The 19,979-nt window shown below is 36.3% G+C and overlaps 1 protein-coding gene across 3 annotated transcripts in view; it reads right to left on the reverse strand.

The window, feature by feature from the left end:
• The window catches only part of dnah3 (dynein axonemal heavy chain 3), a gene marked incomplete at its 3' end in the record, with an annotated part of 47,914 nt that extends 29,226 nt beyond the window's left edge, over positions 1-18,688 (reverse strand). Inside the window, exons 1-23 of one of the 3 annotated variants that reach the window (XM_079862716.1) lie at positions 18,650-18,688; positions 15,381-15,470; positions 15,084-15,279; positions 13,595-13,649; positions 13,372-13,471; positions 12,738-12,921; positions 11,206-11,401; positions 10,996-11,121; positions 8,106-8,301; positions 7,297-7,476; positions 6,258-6,391; positions 6,073-6,169; positions 5,798-5,976; positions 4,895-5,079; positions 4,590-4,713; positions 4,348-4,501; positions 4,013-4,157; positions 3,542-3,753; positions 3,135-3,226; positions 2,903-3,017; positions 2,300-2,416; positions 1,839-2,018; positions 16-152 (exon numbers count right to left, since the gene is read on the reverse strand). In XM_079862716.1, coding sequence (XP_079718842.1) covers positions 16-152; positions 1,839-2,018; positions 2,300-2,416; positions 2,903-3,017; positions 3,135-3,226; positions 3,542-3,753; positions 4,013-4,157; positions 4,348-4,501; positions 4,590-4,713; positions 4,895-5,079; positions 5,798-5,976; positions 6,073-6,169; positions 6,258-6,391; positions 7,297-7,476; positions 8,106-8,301; positions 10,996-11,121; positions 11,206-11,401; positions 12,738-12,921; positions 13,372-13,471; positions 13,595-13,649; positions 15,084-15,279; positions 15,381-15,470; positions 18,650-18,655 — 3,200 coding nt within the window. In that variant the 5' untranslated portion in view covers positions 18,656-18,688. Of the gene's footprint in view, positions 1-15; positions 153-1,838; positions 2,019-2,299; positions 2,417-2,902; positions 3,018-3,134; positions 3,227-3,541; positions 3,754-4,012; positions 4,158-4,347; positions 4,502-4,589; positions 4,714-4,894; positions 5,080-5,797; positions 5,977-6,072; positions 6,170-6,257; positions 6,392-7,296; positions 7,477-8,105; positions 8,302-10,995; positions 11,122-11,205; positions 11,402-12,737; positions 12,922-13,371; positions 13,472-13,594; positions 13,650-15,083; positions 15,280-15,380; positions 15,471-15,924; positions 15,991-18,649 lie in introns of those variants that run through there. The other 2 variants (XM_079862717.1, XM_079862718.1) reach the window with 2 other exon arrangements.
• Between the last annotated feature and the right edge of the window lie 1,291 nt (positions 18,689-19,979).

Consider the following 19,979-nt stretch of genomic DNA (forward strand, 5'->3'; position numbering starts at 1 on the left):
CAAGTTTAATCTCACCGAGGGAAGAAGAGTCTCTTTGTTTCCAGGTATGAGTTCAGACCCTGCTGTATTTCCTCCAGAAAGGTGTTGGACTCTTGAAGGCGACCCAGCATGTTAGACTGCTCTGTGGCCACCAATACATGTGTGTCCTTTAACTGTTAAAAAAAATAAAAAACACATAGCATGCTCAATAATGTACACTACCGGTCAAAAGATTGGAATAATTATGGAATAAAATATATATATTTTTTTTTTTAAGAAGTTCTTTATGCTCACCAAGGCTCCATTTATTTAATCAAAAATACAGTAAAAACAGCAATATTGTGAAATATTATTACTAGGGCTGTCAATCGATTAAATTTTTTAATCGCGATTAATCGCATATTGTCATGAGTTAACTCGCGATTAATCGCATTTAATCGCACATTTTTTTATTTGTTCTAAATGTACCTTAAATTAATACTTTCAAGTTTGTAATACTCTAATCAACGTGGGCATGGATACATATAGATGCTTTATGCAAATGTAGCCTATGTTTATTATTGAAAACATAGTCAATATAGAGCATAAAGACGAGACATGTTTCAAAGGTCATAGATGTTTTTCAAAGAACTCGTTCATGTCTATTAGACACGTAGAAAGAACAAAAAAAATGCCAGGTTACCATTACTTCTCTTTCTTTGCACTGAGCAATTTACTAACACAAACATGTTTAGATTTTTGCATGACAGGGCAGCTCTTCTGAAAATGCTAAATGTACATTTGTTATTTATTAGCCTATTACATAGTTTTGTCTCTCTCTGTGCCAATTTTGATGAAGCTAAATTCTCAATAAAACTGTTTTCATTGGTATATTTTACTGTTTCTGTTGTCAACCAACGGAATGAATTTGAAATGGTGACTGAAACGCGACCCAATAAACAAAACCAGCTCTCCCTTCCAAAATGTTAAGTTAATCTGCACAAAAATTCTGATAATCGAGCCGTCGTCTGGTGAAATCAAATTCACATAAGATAAAGACTATATCTGTGCTCTGATTTCGGCTATACTTGTAAAATTAGAGAAGCAACATAATATCTGTGCTTAACTGAATAAAGCGCTGCTCCTCCGCGCGAGACGCAGAGAGAGAGAGAGAGAGAGAGAGAGAGAGAGAGAGAGAGAGAGAGAGAGAGAGAGAGAGAGAGAGAGAGAGAGAGAGAGAGGTGCGCGCACGTGCTGGAAGAGCAGCCTACCGGCGATTCTCAGAAACTAAATAAGGTTTAGTTTTTTACTCAGAAACTAAACTAAATAAGCGTTCTAAATAACGCTTTGTTGAAGGGAAAAAATCGCTAAAGGGGTCTGCAATGTCGCTAAGTTGGCAACACTGTATCTCCATTTCTCCAACTGGGGTTGGGCCACGGGTCAAACAGAAAATACGCGCTGCGTTAATCGCGCGTTAAAAAAATTAGTGCCGTTAATATGATTTTGCGTTAACGCGTTATTAACGCGCTAACTTTGACAGCCCTAATTATTACTATTTAAAAGGACTGTTTTCTATTTGAATATATTTAAAATATAATTTATTCCTGTGATCAAAGCTGAATTTTCAGCATCATTACTCCAGTCTTCAGTGTCACATGATCCTTCAGAAATCATTCTAATATGCTGATTTGCTACTCAATTATTATCTCATTAAGCTGTTGGAATGACAGTATTCACTACATATTAAAACTATGGATTTGGATGTGGACATCTTCGTGTGCTCTTTACTTGCTATTATTAAACATGGTTGTCAGATATAGGTGCTGGTGTGTACTGTACAGTCATACAGTTACGGTAATAACAAATGCGATCACACACACCGCTTCAGCGACAATGTTTTTCCAGTAACCGTCTACGATGGCAAACTTGCGTCCATTCTCTGGCATCTGGGCGATGATGTCCTCTGAGCTGAAGATGGGCTCGAGATACATCCACATGCTTTGACACTGCAACATCGCATCCAATATATCCTGCATGCACTGCAACTTCTCCTCCCATGTCTAATGAGAGAGAAAGAACTATTTATCAAAAAGGTCGAGGGTCTTATTATTATTTTACAGGGTCATACTGTAACACACAAATCAAAACTCCTCCCCAGTCCACCTAGAATTATTTTAATTGACACTAAACTGCACAAGTTGTCATTGGCACTGTCGTTTCTCAGGTTAAAGTCAGGTTATTTACATGTAGACTTATTAAAGGTAAAATAAATGGTCATGGAAACTTGTTTTGTGGCAAGAAATGCTTATGCTAATTCTATGCAGGTGAACGAGTTGTGAACCTTTGCGTCGGCCTCGATGGGTTTGATGAATGGAGACCCTCTCATAGTCTGAGTCTTGATGATGTGATCATCCAACAGCAGCTGAATATCATCGACCGCCGCTAAAACACTTGTACCCTTCACAAACAAATAATAATAATGTTGTTAAAATAAACAGTAGTTTAAAAATAAAAGCCAAATATTTTTTTAACAATAATCATTTTAGTTTATCAGTAGTGATTCAGCCACTGAAACTGAAATTTAAAGTTTTCATTTAGCCGAAAACCGAAACATAAAAATAAAGAATATTTTATAAAAAAATATAATTAATCAAATTTATTCAGTAATCTACACTGATATAAAAACAGTTTATAAAGTTTTAAAATGCACATAAGGCAGTTTTATATCAGCTTTTTAATGATATAACTATGTTTCTACTCGTCATTTAAACGGTGGCTGTAATAAAAACTTGTTTTCATGGCAGATTTATTCAAACATACAATAAATATTAATGAGAACAGGTTAAGTAAAATATAATGAATATGTAATATAGAGCATTAATTAAACAAAATGCCACTTTCATCATGCCACATATTAAAGTGTATCTTATGAAGTGTGTTTTACCGTGTCCTTATACGGTAAAAACCCAAAGCAGAGCTCGGTCCACTCCCGTTTCATTTTCTCCAGGGACTTTTCCAGAGAGTATTCTTTACTGGCGGAAGCGCCAATTTCCTCCAACCTGCAGACAGACAGAGACACGACTCATGAAAGAGTGATCCTGACTAATTCCGATTGCATCAAGCAACATGGTTTCACACTAAAGATAATTTTTAAATGTCAAAGGTAAAAGCCTTACTGGTCAGAATATTTCGACAATCCAAGCTCCACCATCTTGATGAGTGGCGTGTCCTCTTCTGGTTTAACATCAAACCCCACTGTATTACTTATCTGATATCAGCCAAAAAATAAATAAATAAATAATTCACATCCATCAAACAGTGAGGAAATGCAACAATAATGGTAAATAAACAGTCAGAAAAAATAATGTCAATATGTTAATACATTTTTAAAACAGTAGTTTGGCTACTAAAGCTATTTATTGTCATAAAGCAGAATTTAGCTAAATACAGCACTTTCGAAGAAAAAAATAAATGAACTGTTCAAAGGAATCAAATGAATCAATGTCAAAAAATGACTGTCCCTTTGAACATCTGTGAGTGAGTTTCACTAATAAATAAAGCGTTACGTATACTACTGTCGTACCATCTCCCAGTGTCTGTCCTTCAGGCCTGGATTGCAGATAGTTGTCAAAATAGGCAGGTGTTGTTTGAATTTGTCAATCTTTTTCTTGAAGTTCTCCGTGACACGTGCGGGAGCCGTCCGCGCTGAGAACGTCTTTGCAAGTTTATATATGGTGCGCCACATGTTTCCTAACTCCTCTGACACCGTTTCTGCGTTCATGTTTCGGAATGGACCTCGAGAGCAAACACAGAAGACTTATGAAACACACACACAACAATAAACATATACAGTCACATGCCAAACTGATTTAGATGCTTAATTTATATCTTTGAGGTCCAGGAACAGTTGAGACAACAACAGGAAAAAAAAAAACAGTTGAGAGTGAAAAACAACATCATCGACAGGACAAATGGATGTCTTTCTTTATTATACAAATGTTTGTCCAATCAGATACAATAATTTCAACAGGAAATATGACAGCGTGTGTTTTACCATTCATCCACACATCAGATTTGGTCAGAAAATCAAGACCCGTGATCCACAACTGGTCGTACGGCTGTTTCTTGGCCATTATTGTTTGTAAGACGGGAAACTGACTCTGTTCTTTGTCCAGCAAACTCTCTTCTTTATTAATCCCCTGAAATAAACACACATTTTTACATTTCATTTAATCAAAAAAACTTTTTTTTTTCGGGGGATTTATTCATAATCAGTCTTTCTCTCGTCTTGACTCATCTCCCATTTTTATTTTTATTTATTAATGTTTTATCTGCATTGCATTTGACCCAGGTAGCTCTTGGAAAAGAGTGACAATATCAAACACAAACCTCTATCTCTTTGACAGTGGCTTCCATCCTGATGCTGATCTTATTGAGTTTCTCCACATTGTTCTTACTCTCATCCAAAGTCATCTTTTCTTTCATCTTAAAGATGTCCACCTCTTTGTCCAGAGCCTTCAGCGTCTCCTCTAACTTCCCTATTCTGAGGATGAAACGTATGATAACCGCATGGTTTGTTTAAGCTGTGTAGGATGTGTTTGGTGAGTGTGTGCGTGTCCATGTTTAAGCACCTTTTCAACAGATTGATCTCAGCCTGATCTTTCTGATTGTTCAGTTTATCCTTACTGAATTTAATCGATGACAGAATCTGCTCAGGCCAGTGGATCACAGTGCTGAACAACTTCATATCCTCCACTGTGAAGAAAGAAAAACTTAAGGAGTTAAAATAAATAAATAAATAAAGACCCAGACTCCCCCAAATGCACAAGGCAAACACACACTGAGAGATTGTGAGTGAAAAGCGGGTTGAAATATTAGTAAAACTGTAATTGAGTAGTAAGTATTTGCATGCACACATTACGCAGAGGAAGTTCACCTGGTAGGGTGGCATAGTCGAGTAGGAAGTCAAGTCTCTTGACAGCTTCCTCAATCTCAAGGCGGAGTCTGTGTACGGTGACTTCACTTGTGTGTTTCAGGTACTGGTTTAACTCCACCAGCTCCTCTGTGTTACTCAGCTTGCCCGTGATTCTGTCCGTAATCTCATCGTAACGATGGCAGATACTATTGTAGAATAATAAATGATATATGCTATAAACGGTATATGGTATAATATATTACCTCATACAAACAATGTGTGAAAATAGCTAATGAAACTGCTATCAACAATCTCATTCCGTTTAAATAATGTGACATGTTTTTGAAGGCAACAGGAAGTTTAATAAGAGAAATAATGTCACTACAGTCACTACAGGTAAAACTATTGTTTTTTCAGGCATTGGTCAATTTTAATATTTTGAGATATTCTCCTTCCATAACTTGTCTTATTCAGACTACTGGAAAGAAAACATCTGAAAAACAGAGCAATTCCAAGAGGGTCCTCACACCATCGGTGCTCGGGCCCTAAATAGACATTTAAGTGTTTATTTTATTACACTTCATCTATTTGTGTCTGTAGATTTTTAATTATAAATTATAGCTTTAAAGGCCATTTTCTTAAAATGAGTTTATTCTCAATCAGAAATCTCACTTTAGAAGCACTTTCATTCACCAAATTTTACGGTTCAACTTCTATTTATATTCAGAGGGTTTTACAGAGGGGTTTGTTCATATATCATTTGACTCATTTATATTACACTTTATTTCTTAAAACATGGTGATAATGTATTTCTGGCTGTTGACAGTATTTTCTGAGTGATAAAAATAATTATCCACAATCCCCTCTGTAAAACCAAAAACGAAACAAGAATTGTGAAGAACATTTCAGACTGTTTCCACCCACCTCTTGTTGAGTTCTCGGTTCTCCTCCATCACAAACGTGGTAAGAAGATCTATGAGATGCTCTGCCTTGTCGCACAGATCTTGGTTCAGGTTCACCGCATCCAGACAGAACAGGGACAGAGGGACTGTCACATGCAGTGATGCGATCTCCTTCCACACGTTCTGCACGCCTGTGATTTTCTACAGGTCACAAAAGTAGAATCATCTTGCTTTACAAGGAAGCATTTCACCCTTGTGTTGTGTATAAGGCTGCAATGCACACACTAGAAAAGCTACCTTAGTAAAGCCCTGCAGTGAGTGCTTGGATTTAAGGAAGTTCAGTATGTCTTGACGGTCCAGTGAATCAGTGTACCTCTTATACACATCCAGATACCTACACAAGCACAGACAAACTACAGTGTGAATCAATCTTAATTTGAAGCTTTTCTACTAGAAGACATGCTCTCCGAATGATAGCGGACCTCTGGGGCCCAACGGTGTTCCTCTGAAAGATCTCTCTCGCTCGGTCCATGATGTCTGTCACCAGCGACTCGTTGGGACTCACTGAGCACAGCATTAATGTTTCTCCGAACTCTGGGAAAAGTTTACCTTCCACCTGTAAGAAAAGATCACTCATTTGGATTTCTGGTTTAAAAATGATGGTTTAAGTATGTACTAGGTTTAATTGTTTTCTGCCTAAGCTCAAAAGCTTCATTAAAAGGAATAGTTAAACCAAAAATGAAAATTAAGTCATCAAGATGAATAAAAACACGACATAAAATACAACTCCTAGAAATCCAGCTGGAACTCCAGTTGTCAGATGAGAGTTAGAATGACAGCTGACAGATGTGAACACGATGAACATGACGGATATATTCACCTCAGAGAAAAAAGCACATGGATTGTATTTCATGTGGCGTTATTATTAATCTTGATTTCTCAAAATTTGTGTACTAATAGAGTCTCAAGAATGTGCAGTTGAGCACAGAAGTCAAACGACAGGATTTTTGTTGAATAATGCATTAAATTTAGGTTTGTTTCCACCAAACCCTATCATACATCCCCAGAACACTTAGAATATACGGCATGCGTCGCATGGGATCATTCTATGATACTTATGAATGATTTTTTAAAGGTTGATGCTGTTTGCTATTCACTGCCATTATATGGACAAGCATGAGCATGACATATTTTTTTAATTCTCCTAATTCTCCTTTTGTGGTCCAAAAAAGAAAGAAAGGCATATAGCATTCAAGTTCAATTTTCATTGTTTGTGTAAAATTATGACAAAGTGATTGTGTTTGTGTGCATATTCCAGGACCAAAAATAACTCTTACCAATGCAAGTAAAGATTGGGAGCCACTTTGCAGACATAATATGAGTAATGCAAATGAAAGTCATACCAATCCTCTCTACTAAAGAAAATATCCTTAAAAAATGTACACTATAGTATACCTACTATAACAATAGAAATCATCAGGGAGTCCTCTTTTTGTTAAATAAAAGTATATGTGTGTTTACCCGTGGTATGTTGTGGGCGCTGTTGATGATCTGTGTGAACGCTTGTTGTATGAGCTCCCAGCAGCTCTGCAGTGAAGGTTCGAATGCAATTCTGGGGTCCTCGAGTCTTAACTTCACCAGTAACACTGGACGCTGTGTGTACTGCAGCTCATTAAAACACTCCCCAAAATCATTACCATCCTGCAAAAAAAAAAAAAAAACCTTAAAAATCTAACCGACCTCATACTTTTGAATGGTAGTGTAAATACAGCAACAATTAGGCAAATGAACTGTACTTGGTAGAAGAAATGTTGGATGTATATTATTAAGAACTGTTTATTAATGAACGTAATAATTGAAAAATTGTGCCTGTTTTTTAAAAGCCATTATAGAGTGATTTTTACAGTGGTATACACAATATACCAAATTTAATAAATATACACAATAACTCTCAAAAGGCAAGCATCTGCAAACAAACAGACGTGTACATATACACCCATAAATGCAAGCACATGCTCAGTAACTAGGTTGTATAATGTGAAGACAACATCCCTAATAATCTGACCGTAATCAGACTAGTAGCACAGTCGGAGTAAAAACAGTAATGTAACCACGTCAATCGGAGTAAATTGGGCAAATCGCAACAGGCCGTGCTTCGGACTCAAGTTTTAGGTGCGGGAAGGGCTGTATTCACTGCTTGATAAATATAAGCATCATGACATTATTTAGCATTCATGTAAACACTATGTACGAATTCATCAATCGGAGTGATTTCATTTTGAAACAAAAGGTGTCAATGTAAACGTCGCTAGTGTCACTGGTTTCAGTACCTGATGTAGCTGGAAAAACTGCAGCAGATCCTGCAGTGATGCGACCACCAGACTGCGCAGCTGCAGCGACATCAGTGCAGCCACACAGAAGAAGAGCTTCTGGGCCTTTACCGGGGCGATGCTTGCTTTCTTCGGCACCAGTGGCAACCACGAGTCTTTAAAGGTCACAAAAAGAGAAGCACAGCTGGGCAGCCAGCTACACAACACACACACACACACACCAGAGGAAACAGGTGATATGTTATATGCAACTTTTATTATTTGCTTTAAAATTTTACCTTCATTTTTCTGCTTGGCTGTGTATCAAAATTCACTTCTTGAGTTGGTATGTTCATGATACCAGTTAACCAATTCGATTTATTTTCTGTGCTTAAGTGCAAGATATTCTCAAAATGTCTTAATCTTCAAAAGTTAAAGAAGTCATCTTATTGTATAAAATTTACGTAATATAAAAAACTGTTTTTGAGTGGTAAAATATGATAGGCAGAAATAAAAGTCTCACACAAACCTATAATTAAGGCTTTAGAAACTTGTAATATAGTACATCAGTCAATCACCAACTTCACATGTTATTGACTGAGTCAGTCAGTCCATTCAGTGAAGAATGCGTCAGACTGAAATTCCCACTTCCTGCAGTATATCTTCTAAACACTTCACACTGACTGTTGCTGTAGAGCCACGGACACCCTGCGTGTTAAAGCAGGTCCAGATTGCTCTTTATTTCCCCATTGTTCAAACCCTCATTCAAAACTTTACAAGCTTGTATTGTGTGCGATTCTCTGGGTAGTTTGAGGAGACCATGGATACAGAGTTGAGAACAAAGGTAGCCAAGACGAAGAGAACTATTTAAACAACAACACACTCGCTGCCCTTATTCAAATGTACATTTACCACAGTCCGGTAAATGTTCAGTATATCCCATGAGAGCATCAGGACATTGCTATGACTAATTGATAAAACATCAATAGTATAATAGTTCATGTTACATTCTCTTATCTGTAAATGCAAATTTGTTTTGTTTAACTCCAAGTAACAAAGAGTAGAACTGAATTGTTTCTGAATGATTCAGAATGTTTGAATGAATGACTCAAAAGAAGAGTTGTTTCACCACTAAATGAATCAGTGTTTTTGAACAAAACAGTTGAGTCAATGATGAATGACTCACTCATAAAGACAAGTCACTTATTTGTTATTTTAGTATCATTAATATGCTATAATAATTTTTATTAGTTTGTACAATTTGAATAAAATTGGATTTTATTTTTATATTTTCTGTTTTCATTTCAATTTTAGTCATTTTGTTTTGTGTTTTTGTTATTTTAAAAATGTCTGAAAAAGTTTTTTATTCATTTTTATTTCAGTTTTAGTAATCTTAGTACTTGAAGTTAAACTAAACAAAAATGAGAAATGTTTTAGAAATAGTTTTAGTTTTAGTGAATGATAATAAACCGGGAATTGATGAACAAATCGGTTGAACTAATGATTCAAATGACTCACTCATAAAGGCAAGTCATTTGTTTGTTTGTTCCCGAACTCACTGAACGGGGCTGAATCAATGATTCAAATGGCTCGTAATTAGTCGCTACCTACTACAGTTTCAATGAAACCTGCAAAAAGAAACACTTAAAAATCTCAACCACTAACAACCAGACTAACAGTCTGTCTGGAACAAACACAGACAAGAGGAGTGATGCTGACTATGAAAAGTCCCAGTGCTGTTGGACTGTTAAATCGGCACTTTTAGAACACTGCTCGACCAATCAGATTCAAGGAGCGGAACTAACTACTGTGTAGACCTTCTGTAGCCCCGCCCCTTTTCAGCGCTGCGCTCGTTGTCTTTTGTCTTCCGGTCTGTATTTTCACAGCGATCTTGCGTATTTATGAATGAACGGCTCGTTTTAAAATCTTCCCGGTCTACTGACATTTGTAGACATCTGCTTTAAAGGGGTGATGAACTGAGAAACCATATTTTCCTTGAGCTATTGACATAAGAGGTCATCATACTATAAGAATATCTTGTAAGTTTCAGAACTGAAAACTTCCTTGTTAGTCCAATAAAAGCTTTTATTGACACCAGGCACAGCGAACGACAGGTTTTCAAAGTGGGGATCTATGAGGTCAAAGGGTATCAAACCCCGCCTCCGCAGAAGAAGATCAACGCCTACTTCAACACTGCCTGTTTAGCCCCGCCCACCGATTCGCGCATTACATGAAACTCATTATAATATGCAAAACTGTTATCCAATCATAGCACTGGGCGTTTACTTCCAAGTCTTCAATGAGACACGCCCATAAAACCGAGCGTTTCAGGAGCAAGGCTCAAAACCAGGGTAGAAAATAGCCTATTACTTATTCATTTTGATGTTTTTGAATGTAAAAACCAAGCAAACGTCATAAGTTGACCTCAGACAAGAATATAAAAAAAATTGACCCCTTTAAACATTACAATCCTCATGATAACTTTTGTTAACTTTACTTAAGTAAATCCACTTCAAAAGCGAATTACTCCTGGACAGCAATGCCATAGAAATATACAGAGTGACTGCAAAAACGGAAGTTCAAAGACAATATTCTAAAGATGGCTGCACCCTCGTTTCTCTGATGCATAAGGTCTATAAAGTTCTATAATTACAGCTTCCTGGATGTCCAGCTCTTCCTTTGCGTGCTCAGAGATGTAATTATAGAGCTGGATTCAGGTGACTACAGTGACAGGTTTACAGAGAACATGAGAATGAAACCTACAGATATATCATGTGTCTCCGTAAGACTTCTCAATCTGTACTGCTTCCATTACTGTCCACGGCAGGAAGTTACTTAAACCAGACCTCACAAAAAAACACAGACTTCACTTGTTCAGAACAAATATTTACATACACACAAAGTCTCTTACGTGTTAAGCAGTTCATCTCGTGTGTTTTGACACTGTCGCCGCACCAGCTCCTCAAACTCCGCTGGTAAAAGCGGAAGATCGGCTGAGAGGAGGTCGTCCAAACGCACAAACCGCAGAGACGAGAAACTACAAATGAAACATAATAATTTTATAAGTCATAAATGGGATCATAATGATTAGGACCATGATGGAGGGATCAGAGATGCCAACCTGCTCATCCAGAGATCCTGTATATGGAGCAGCATAGGGTTCACAGTGTAGAGGTTCTCCGTCTGCCAGTTGTAAGCCTCCAGGAAGCTCACGGACCAGGGCACTGGTGCACGAATTACTCGGGACGTGAAAGGCCGGGGAACAGCAGAAATTGATAGACGCTCCCTCTCTGCTGGATCTAGCAGGATATAATCGACTGCAAAAAAGAAAGAGATTACAATTATAATTTATTCAAAGGGCCACACAAATGTGGAAATGACTCACATTAAAAAGACAGTAACATAAATTAGATGGCAAAAAAAAAAATTAAATCAAATAATGGTGCACTACATAATTTCTTTTTAAAGAAATTGGGTAAATTTTTTGAAATTGAGATTTATACATCACCTGAAAGCTGAATAAATAAGCTTTCCATTGATGTATGGTTTGTTTATAAATAACAATGTTTGGCCGAGATACAACTATTTGAAAATCTGGAATCTGAGGGAGCAAAAAAATCAAAACATTGAGAAACAAATCGCCTTTAAAATTGTCCATTTAGACAGTAAATGGAGCAACAGTAGAGTGTTGTCACTTGCAACGCCAAGGTCATGGGTTCGATTCCCAAGGAAAGCAAGAACTGATAAGAATGTAAATGTGTACCTTGAAATGCAATGTAAGTCAATTTGGATAAAAACGTCTGCCAAACGCGTAAATGTAAACTTGATATCCTTATGATTTTTGGCAAAAAAGAAAAGTCGATAATTTTGACCCATACAATGTATTTTTGGCTATTGCCACAGATATACCTGTGCGACATATGACTGGTTTTGTGATCCAGGGTCACACATATATAAATATATATATATATATATATATCTTTTTTTATTTATTTTTATAGTACTTGTTTACTGTCATTAAAGGGGTCATATAATGGTACATGCACTTTTACAAGCTGAAATGTGTGTTGGCAGTGCCTGTACACAACCATCATAAAATTATAAAAACCCTAAAAGTATAAAGCTGGTTTTGCTAAGAAGCTGCACCTGAAAAAAGGATCGGTACCAACTATTCGTGTTCCTGCTGAACCTCCAGAAGAAGTGAGTGTAACGTTTTATTAACCTTTATATTAATCTTTATATTAATCTTTGCAAATCGCTAACACGCTTCACGATGAATGCGGCTGTTTACACTCAGGTACATTACGGCATGTTTTCTATGTACGACGTTCTCAATATAATTCATAATCCCACGTTTATAATGAACAACGCGTTATGGTTATTGTGTCACAAACGGTGTATGCACAGAACAGAGGGGCGGGGTGAGCAAAGCTCATTATCATTTAAAGACACATGCACTGAAACGGCGTGCTGAAAACAGAGCTGTTTTTGACCAGGTAAAGTGAGTGTTTTCTTACAATACTAATGAGAATTTTTAATTAAAGTATATTACAAACTTTTAATTTAGACCCTAAAGAATCATATTACCTTGTACAAAAATGTATACCTGCTGAACTGTACATCATCTACTCTAGATGGTGTCGTGTGTCATACCGATGCTCTTGCGGAGGCTGAACTCATAGTCTCTCTGGACCTCCTCCAGGAGATCCTCCTGCATCCTCTGCTCATCCTCTTGGAAACGGCTGGGTACCAGCTTCAGGATAGCGCTGATCTGCTCTGGCGGGTGGGGGGCCAACATGTGGCCGTAAATACCCTCAGTGATATAGTACAAATACCTCTGAGAGAGAAAGAGAGGAGAAAGAATATAAACTGATAGATGGATGCAAGAGAACCAGTTCTTATTTAAAACCATTTAAAAAATATATTTTATTTATTATCTACCTATCTATATTTATATATTAGTGGTGTATTAAAATGAGGAGGCATTTTTTTATATACTGTATTGTATATCAAATGTAAATTTATGACTGTTACACTTACAGCAATCTAGCTGATTGCTCACTAAACCCGTTATTGAAGTTTTGATGTCATTAGTGATAAAAAAGCACAACTCAATTAATTACTAAAACAATGTTCCTTCACAAGCAATAAGTTTTATGCTTCAACAGCTAGAGAGCCAAAGAGTTACAATGTGTAGCTTTAAAGAACTGGAATCGTTCAGAAGAATAAAAGTGTGTTTTAAAAAAAACACATCAATATAGCTTGGATGGATGTTGCTAATACTGACCTCTAAGTCTCTCTCTGTAGGTTCAATCTGGTCCCTTTGACTTTGTTTCTCTTCATGCCGAATGATTTCAAGCTGCTGGTTCGGTGTCAAAGGGCGACTTCTAAGAATGATGGCATTTTGTTTGTTAATGTTAAAAAGCCGCTGTAAATATTACAGTAATTACACACATATGCTCTACATCTCTGCTTTAAAGTGTCTGCTGTGTGAGAGAGAGAACTTTTACCTCTGTGCTCGGGTCAGACGATGTCGCCTCCTCACAACCGGAGCGTCACTGCAGACTTGAATGTGAAGTTAAGATGGGACTCACTTAAAAAGTGTGTGTGTGTGTGTGTGTACAATATCAGTTTTGAAATAATTATTTAATATTTTTGAAAGAAGGCTGTATTTATTTGATCAGAAATACAGTAATATTGTGAAAAATATGATTACAATTTAAAATAACTGTATTGTATTTTAATACTGTATTTCAAAATGTAATTTATTCCTGTGATCAAAGCTGAATTTTCAGCATCATTACTCCAGTCTTCAGTCACATGATCCTTCACAATTCATTCTGATATGATGATTTGCTGCTCAATTACTAGTATTACTCGATTATGAATAATGGTTCTTACTATTATCAATAGTAGCTGAATTTTTTTTTTTTTGCTGCTTAATATTTTTGTGGAAACCTTTTTTTCAGGGTTCTTTGATGAATAGAAATTTCAATGAACAGCATTTATTTGAAAGAGAAATCTTTTGTAACATGAAAAATATATTTTCAAATATAATATCTCACTTTTGTTCAATTTAATCCATCCTTGCTGAATCAAAGTATTATTATTTTTTAGGGCGATACAAAAATGCAACAATATGTATCGTGGATAGTGACAATATTATTGTGTATAGTTCAGGGAAAAAATTCAAGTTTTCAGAGTTTTAGTCAGTACAACATTAAACTGTTTATAATGTTGAATATAATGTATAATAATGCAATGGGGGAATATTTGTGGGTCCTGATAATGCCAAATGTTACCAGTAAAAAGTGGCCTACATTATTTTAAATATTATTCGTCTGAAATAATTCTGTATTTTCAGCTTCAGAATCATGAATATTTTTATTCTGGTGTCACTATTGTCCTGTGCATTGGTTTATCAGCACCAAGTCCAATGCTTTTTTTTGTTAACCTTTTACCATATGTTTTGGAGTATCGCAATAATATCGTATCAGTATCGTATCGTGATATGTATCGAATCGTGACATGAGGGTATCGTTACACCCCTATTATTTTTTAAATACTTGCAGTATTGGCTTACTTGCCCCAAACATAGTGCATCATGTTTCCAGAAAAATATGAAGCAGCACAACTGTTTTCAACATTGATAATAATCATAAATGTTTCTTGAGCATCAAATCATGATTTCTGAAGGATCATGTGACACTGAAGACTGGAGTGATGATGCTGAAAATTCAGCTTGGATCACAGGAATAAATGACATTTTACTCTATATTACAACAGAAAACAATTCTTTTAAATTGCAATAATAATTCACACTATAACTGTGTAAAATTTGTTTTTTGAATAAATAAATGCAGCCTTGCGGAGCATTAGAGACATCTTTCAAAAACATAAAAAATAGCAATTATTCCAAACTTTTGACAAGTAGTGTATATGCATATTTAAGCATAATTGAGTGTGTGTAAGTCTATGAAACATGTTTGTTAAGGATACATGCAGCTGGAGGACACTGAAGCGAGTGACGTCTGCGGTGCAGATGTTGGATTTTCAGGTTTTGTCCTCTCAGGCTGTAGTTGTTCCCAATGGATTCGCAGGGAGTTCTGTGGTGCCGCAGCTCCTTGTAGGGAACCGCAAGCGTCCGAGAGACACTCTGCATGATGGGCGGGTATTGGCTGTTGAGGAGATAAATCTGTAAGAGAACAGAGGGCAAATCAGGATGAGCGGAAAACATCCAGAAAAGATCAAATCAAATTGAGATTGTCATGTAGACACTGAGACACACACACACACCTGATATAGGTCAGAGGGATTCTGGGATGCGGCGGGATGGGGCTGCAGCCTCCCAGTGCATCCAACATCATGACTCGAGTTAGCATTCATCTACGAGGAAAACAAGTACACTAAAACACTTTAAAGCACACATTTTGATCAAACACCGGCTTCATTCTGAGGCAAGGTGTCAGAGTATGCAGTATAAAACACAGTACAATGTGTTTTACACTACACAAACACTTAAGACACAAACACTGACAAAATGCTGTCTAGATAGGCAGCATAACTTACTATGATGGCCAAAAATGCTGTCTAGGCAGCAACTTAACGTTACTAGCTTTTGAGACAACGACAAATTTAAATGTCTTGACTGCCGGTACAAGACAAGTACGTTAAAACCCCACTTTTTAAGTTATCAACAAGTCTGAAAACTTTAAATAGTGAGACAAACTTCGGTAATACTCACTCCTTATTTAACGGACATTTTCAATACGGTTTCGTTTCATCAACAAAATGTTTTTCTCCACATTAACGTCTTTTTAAACGGTTACAATGGTCTTACCTTTAGACATTCCTCATATAACCCGACATAATCGCATCCAGAGAAATATATATTTATTTGGCCAGATCAAAGCGCCTCACGGCCGTTAAACGCGCACGAGCCGCTCGCTAATGAATTGGGAGCTTTCTGTCTGTCACCGGTTGTCAATATAAATGTTTGTTCACGCGCTGGACATGGTGACAGCCCGCTATAGTTACACTATCATCAGTAAACCATAGGTTTGCGTAAAATAATACATTACTAGTAAACAAAAAAGGGAATATTTATAAAATCATAAGTTACAGCCATTAAAACAACTGTCATTAGTTTTCAAATAATAATATTACACACAGTGCTTCATTGTAGTTGTAATGCCACTCTGTGAACACACTGTGTCGCTGTTTCGCCGATCGTTAGACACTGAGCAGTAAACATTGGTCATTTGTAATGCCATTTTGTTCACTACACAGAAATAAAATACTACTAACTTTATTTCACTGGAAGAAAGCTTAATATAAAAGTATTTGGCCCACATATGGGCAGCGGGCGCCTGTGGGGAGTTTGAGCCCCTTTATAAAATAAAGTAACTCTCCTTGTCCTGATTTAGATCTAATTATAGACATCTTTAACCAGCAGAAACAATGCACTTTTTTTGCACGGTGTATTATATATATATAATGCACTCTCTCACACTCTCTTTATATGTGTATGTGTGTGTGTGTTTTGAGGTCACGCTGTTAAACTCTCAGAATAAATAACCACAGAACTGGCAAAGGACCTGAGAGCGGACAAGAGCCATTCATCACCAGACCTCTATACAGAAGCAGAGCAATCACCTATAGTAAAGTCTGCCTTACTTAAGAGGGAGAAAGCCAGGTAAATCCAACCGTCCCGTCCGATATTCCAGTTTCTGTCCTCTTAGCAGTAATTCTTTATTCCACACCTTAATCCCCTGCATTCAGCTGAAAAACACTTGTGCACAAAGACATCTTTCTTTACACACTTTCACTAACACACAAGGTCATCAGTAGAAGTGATCAGACACTAGTGAGTGATCCAGCACACGCAGATCAACTAACTCAAGCGCTGTCAGCATCAAATAAACATGACTTCTGTGTTTACTGCTTTCAGATGTCTAAACAAGGACACAGTCTAGCTCTACAACTAGATTACAGACTGACACTGGACTAGATTACACCAGAGATTACACTGGATCACACATGCCGATCAAGACGACAATGAGCCTGACATTCTGGAACAAACGCGTCCATCAGAATTACAATATCGCTCAAAAGTTTGGAATAATTACGATTTTTTTTATGTTTTTGAAATAAGTCTCTTATGTTCACCAAGACTGCATTTATTTGATAAAAGGTACAGTAAAAATAGCAATACTGTGAAAAATTATAACAATTGTAAATAATGTGAGTATATTTTAAAATGTAATTTATTCCTGTGATCAAAGCTCCATTACTCCAGTCTTCAGTGTCACATGATCATTCAGAATGAATGTTTCTTGAGCATCAAATCATCATATTAGAATGATTTGTGAAGGATCATGTGACACTGAAGACTGGAGTGATGATGCTGAAAATTCAGCTTTGATCACAGGAATAAATTACATTTTAAAATATATTACAATAGAAAACAGTCATTTCAAATCATAAAAATATTTTACAGTATGTATTTGATGCAGCATTGGTGAGCACAAGAAACTCTCTTTCAAAAATATTTAAAAATCTTACCGACCCCAAACATCTGAGCGATAGTGTACGTGCAATAAAGTCTAAATAATTGGCAAAACTGTGGTCATTATAATGCATGGTATATGAAAACTCACAACAAAGCATCCGATGCATGAACTATGGAACTTTTCCTACACAAAATAACATTCAGCACATCCTCAAAGTCCAATTGAAACCATCCGCAATCCATCTGAAAGTCATCAAGAGATGTTAATACGAGTGAAAGAGGATATGCAAGAGAAAAATTGTAGGATGATTTAATATGTTGGGAATACATAAGGGTTGAAAAATAGGAGGGATTTGAAAAAAAAAAGTTGTTTCAGAGGCAGAACAAGTATAAAGATTAATATTTTGTGCTTTAGAAAAATGTGCAACTCGTAATTATGCACAATAAGACCAGCAAAATGCAAGAAAGACCCATCAAACTGTCATTTCACATTCTCACAGCTCATCTCGAGCTTATATCACATCACAGCTAAACCCAGATTTCTGTATATAACCTGTTAAAACGTAATATTTCGTGCATGGAACTTGATAACACATCAGTTCTGGAAATAGAAATGGTTACGAGTGGGAGAGACTGAGCTAGAGAGAGAGAGAGAGAGAGAGAGAGAGAGAGAGAGAGAGAGAGAGAGACAGCATGTAATTAGATGACTAAAGACTTAATTGTCTTTCATCTATAAAGACATTTAGAACACTCTGCTGTTCTAGCATGCAAATACAAAAAGACACATTCCCTCGCTCGCTCTCTCTCATCTCTTTTCATGAAGTCAGCGAATCAGACACTCATTGTAACCGCGATACACTAATAGCTTTAAGTGATTTCTTAACTGCTCTCTCAGGACAGATCCCTCCAGAGCCATTACACTGGTTCAGACTATATGCATCCGTGTGTATTTGAGAGATATTTAGACTTTAATCGCTTTATTGTAGAGGTACGCTTTCATCCCAAACCTTTGAAACTTCCCAGAACTGAAAGTTTGTAGTCTTTTTTTACTCACCGTCATGTTGTTTCAAACCCGCATGACTTTTGTTTTCATCTGTGGAACAAAAGACAAGACGTTTTAAGGAATTTTTATGCTGCTCCTAAAAGTACGGTAAAACAAACTTCCATAAAAAGTAGTTTCACAGAAGACAGAAAGTCATAGAGGTGAATGACAACAGAATAGTGCAGTTAAACTTGTTTTCTAAGACGGCGAAACAGTCAATAATAACTGGTTTGGTCATGTAACGTACAGTTCGGAAACAATGTTTTTTAAAGGAAAAACTCAATGTAATATATAAGTGATTTCCCACTTTACCAGTGGCTTTTGTATTTTTCCCAAGCATTTTTTCTTCCATAGCGATGAGATCATCAAGATGAAATATTACCCAACTTGTCATTATGACTGATGCAATGACGAATCAAAATATTGTCATTGAATACAAGTAAATGTTTTTTTGCAAAACATTTAAATCAGTGTTATTTTAGTATCATTGAGATACTATTATAGTTTTGAATGTTTATTTTTATGTTCAGTTTTCAAGTTTTAGTAATTTTTGTTGTGGTTTTTGTTGTTTTTTTTTTTTTCATTAATATTTATTTCAGTTTTAGTTATTTTAGTACATCAAGTTAAACTAAATGAAAAAGAGAAACGTTTGGCAACTAGCTGAAATAAAATAAATAGATTTTTTATAGATTTTTTTAACATTTATTTTATTTCAAGTTACAACATTTATTTATAATTTAATTTCAGTTTTAGCAAGGATGCGTTAAATTGTTCAAAATGACAATAAAGACATTTATAATCTTACAAAATATTTCTATTTCAAATAAATGCTGTTCTTATGAAATAGAGAATCCTGAAAAACATATTTTACAGTTTCCACAAAAATATGAACTGTTTTCAAACATTGATAATAATCAGAAATGTTTTTTGGGCAGCAAATCATCATATTAGAATGAATTCGGAAGGATCATGTGACTCTGAAGAATGGAGTAATGATGCTGAAAATTCAGCTTTGTCATTTTTTTGTGTGCAAAATTATAATAATATTTGTCAACATCAGTGTTTTTACTGTATATCTGATTAAATAAACACGGCCTCTGAGACTTCTGACCTCAAACTTTCAGACCTACATTAATAAGTAATTTGGAGAATGTATATCTAAAGAGAAATGAACGTGACCATCCGAGTCTTGCTTCAGATGCAGAGGTCTCGAGTTCAAATCCCAGACAAGCCCACAATTACGTTCCACTTGAGCTCAGCGGAGCAGGGCCCGCAAAGAGTGAAACAAGCACTCTGTAGTCTGCAGTTTCACACAGACTTTACTTCAGAACCGGCACATTCA

This window comes from Squalius cephalus (assembly GCF_949319135.1).
Source record: "Squalius cephalus genome assembly, chromosome: 25".
Classification (NCBI taxonomy): Eukaryota; Metazoa; Chordata; class Actinopteri; order Cypriniformes; family Leuciscidae; genus Squalius; species Squalius cephalus.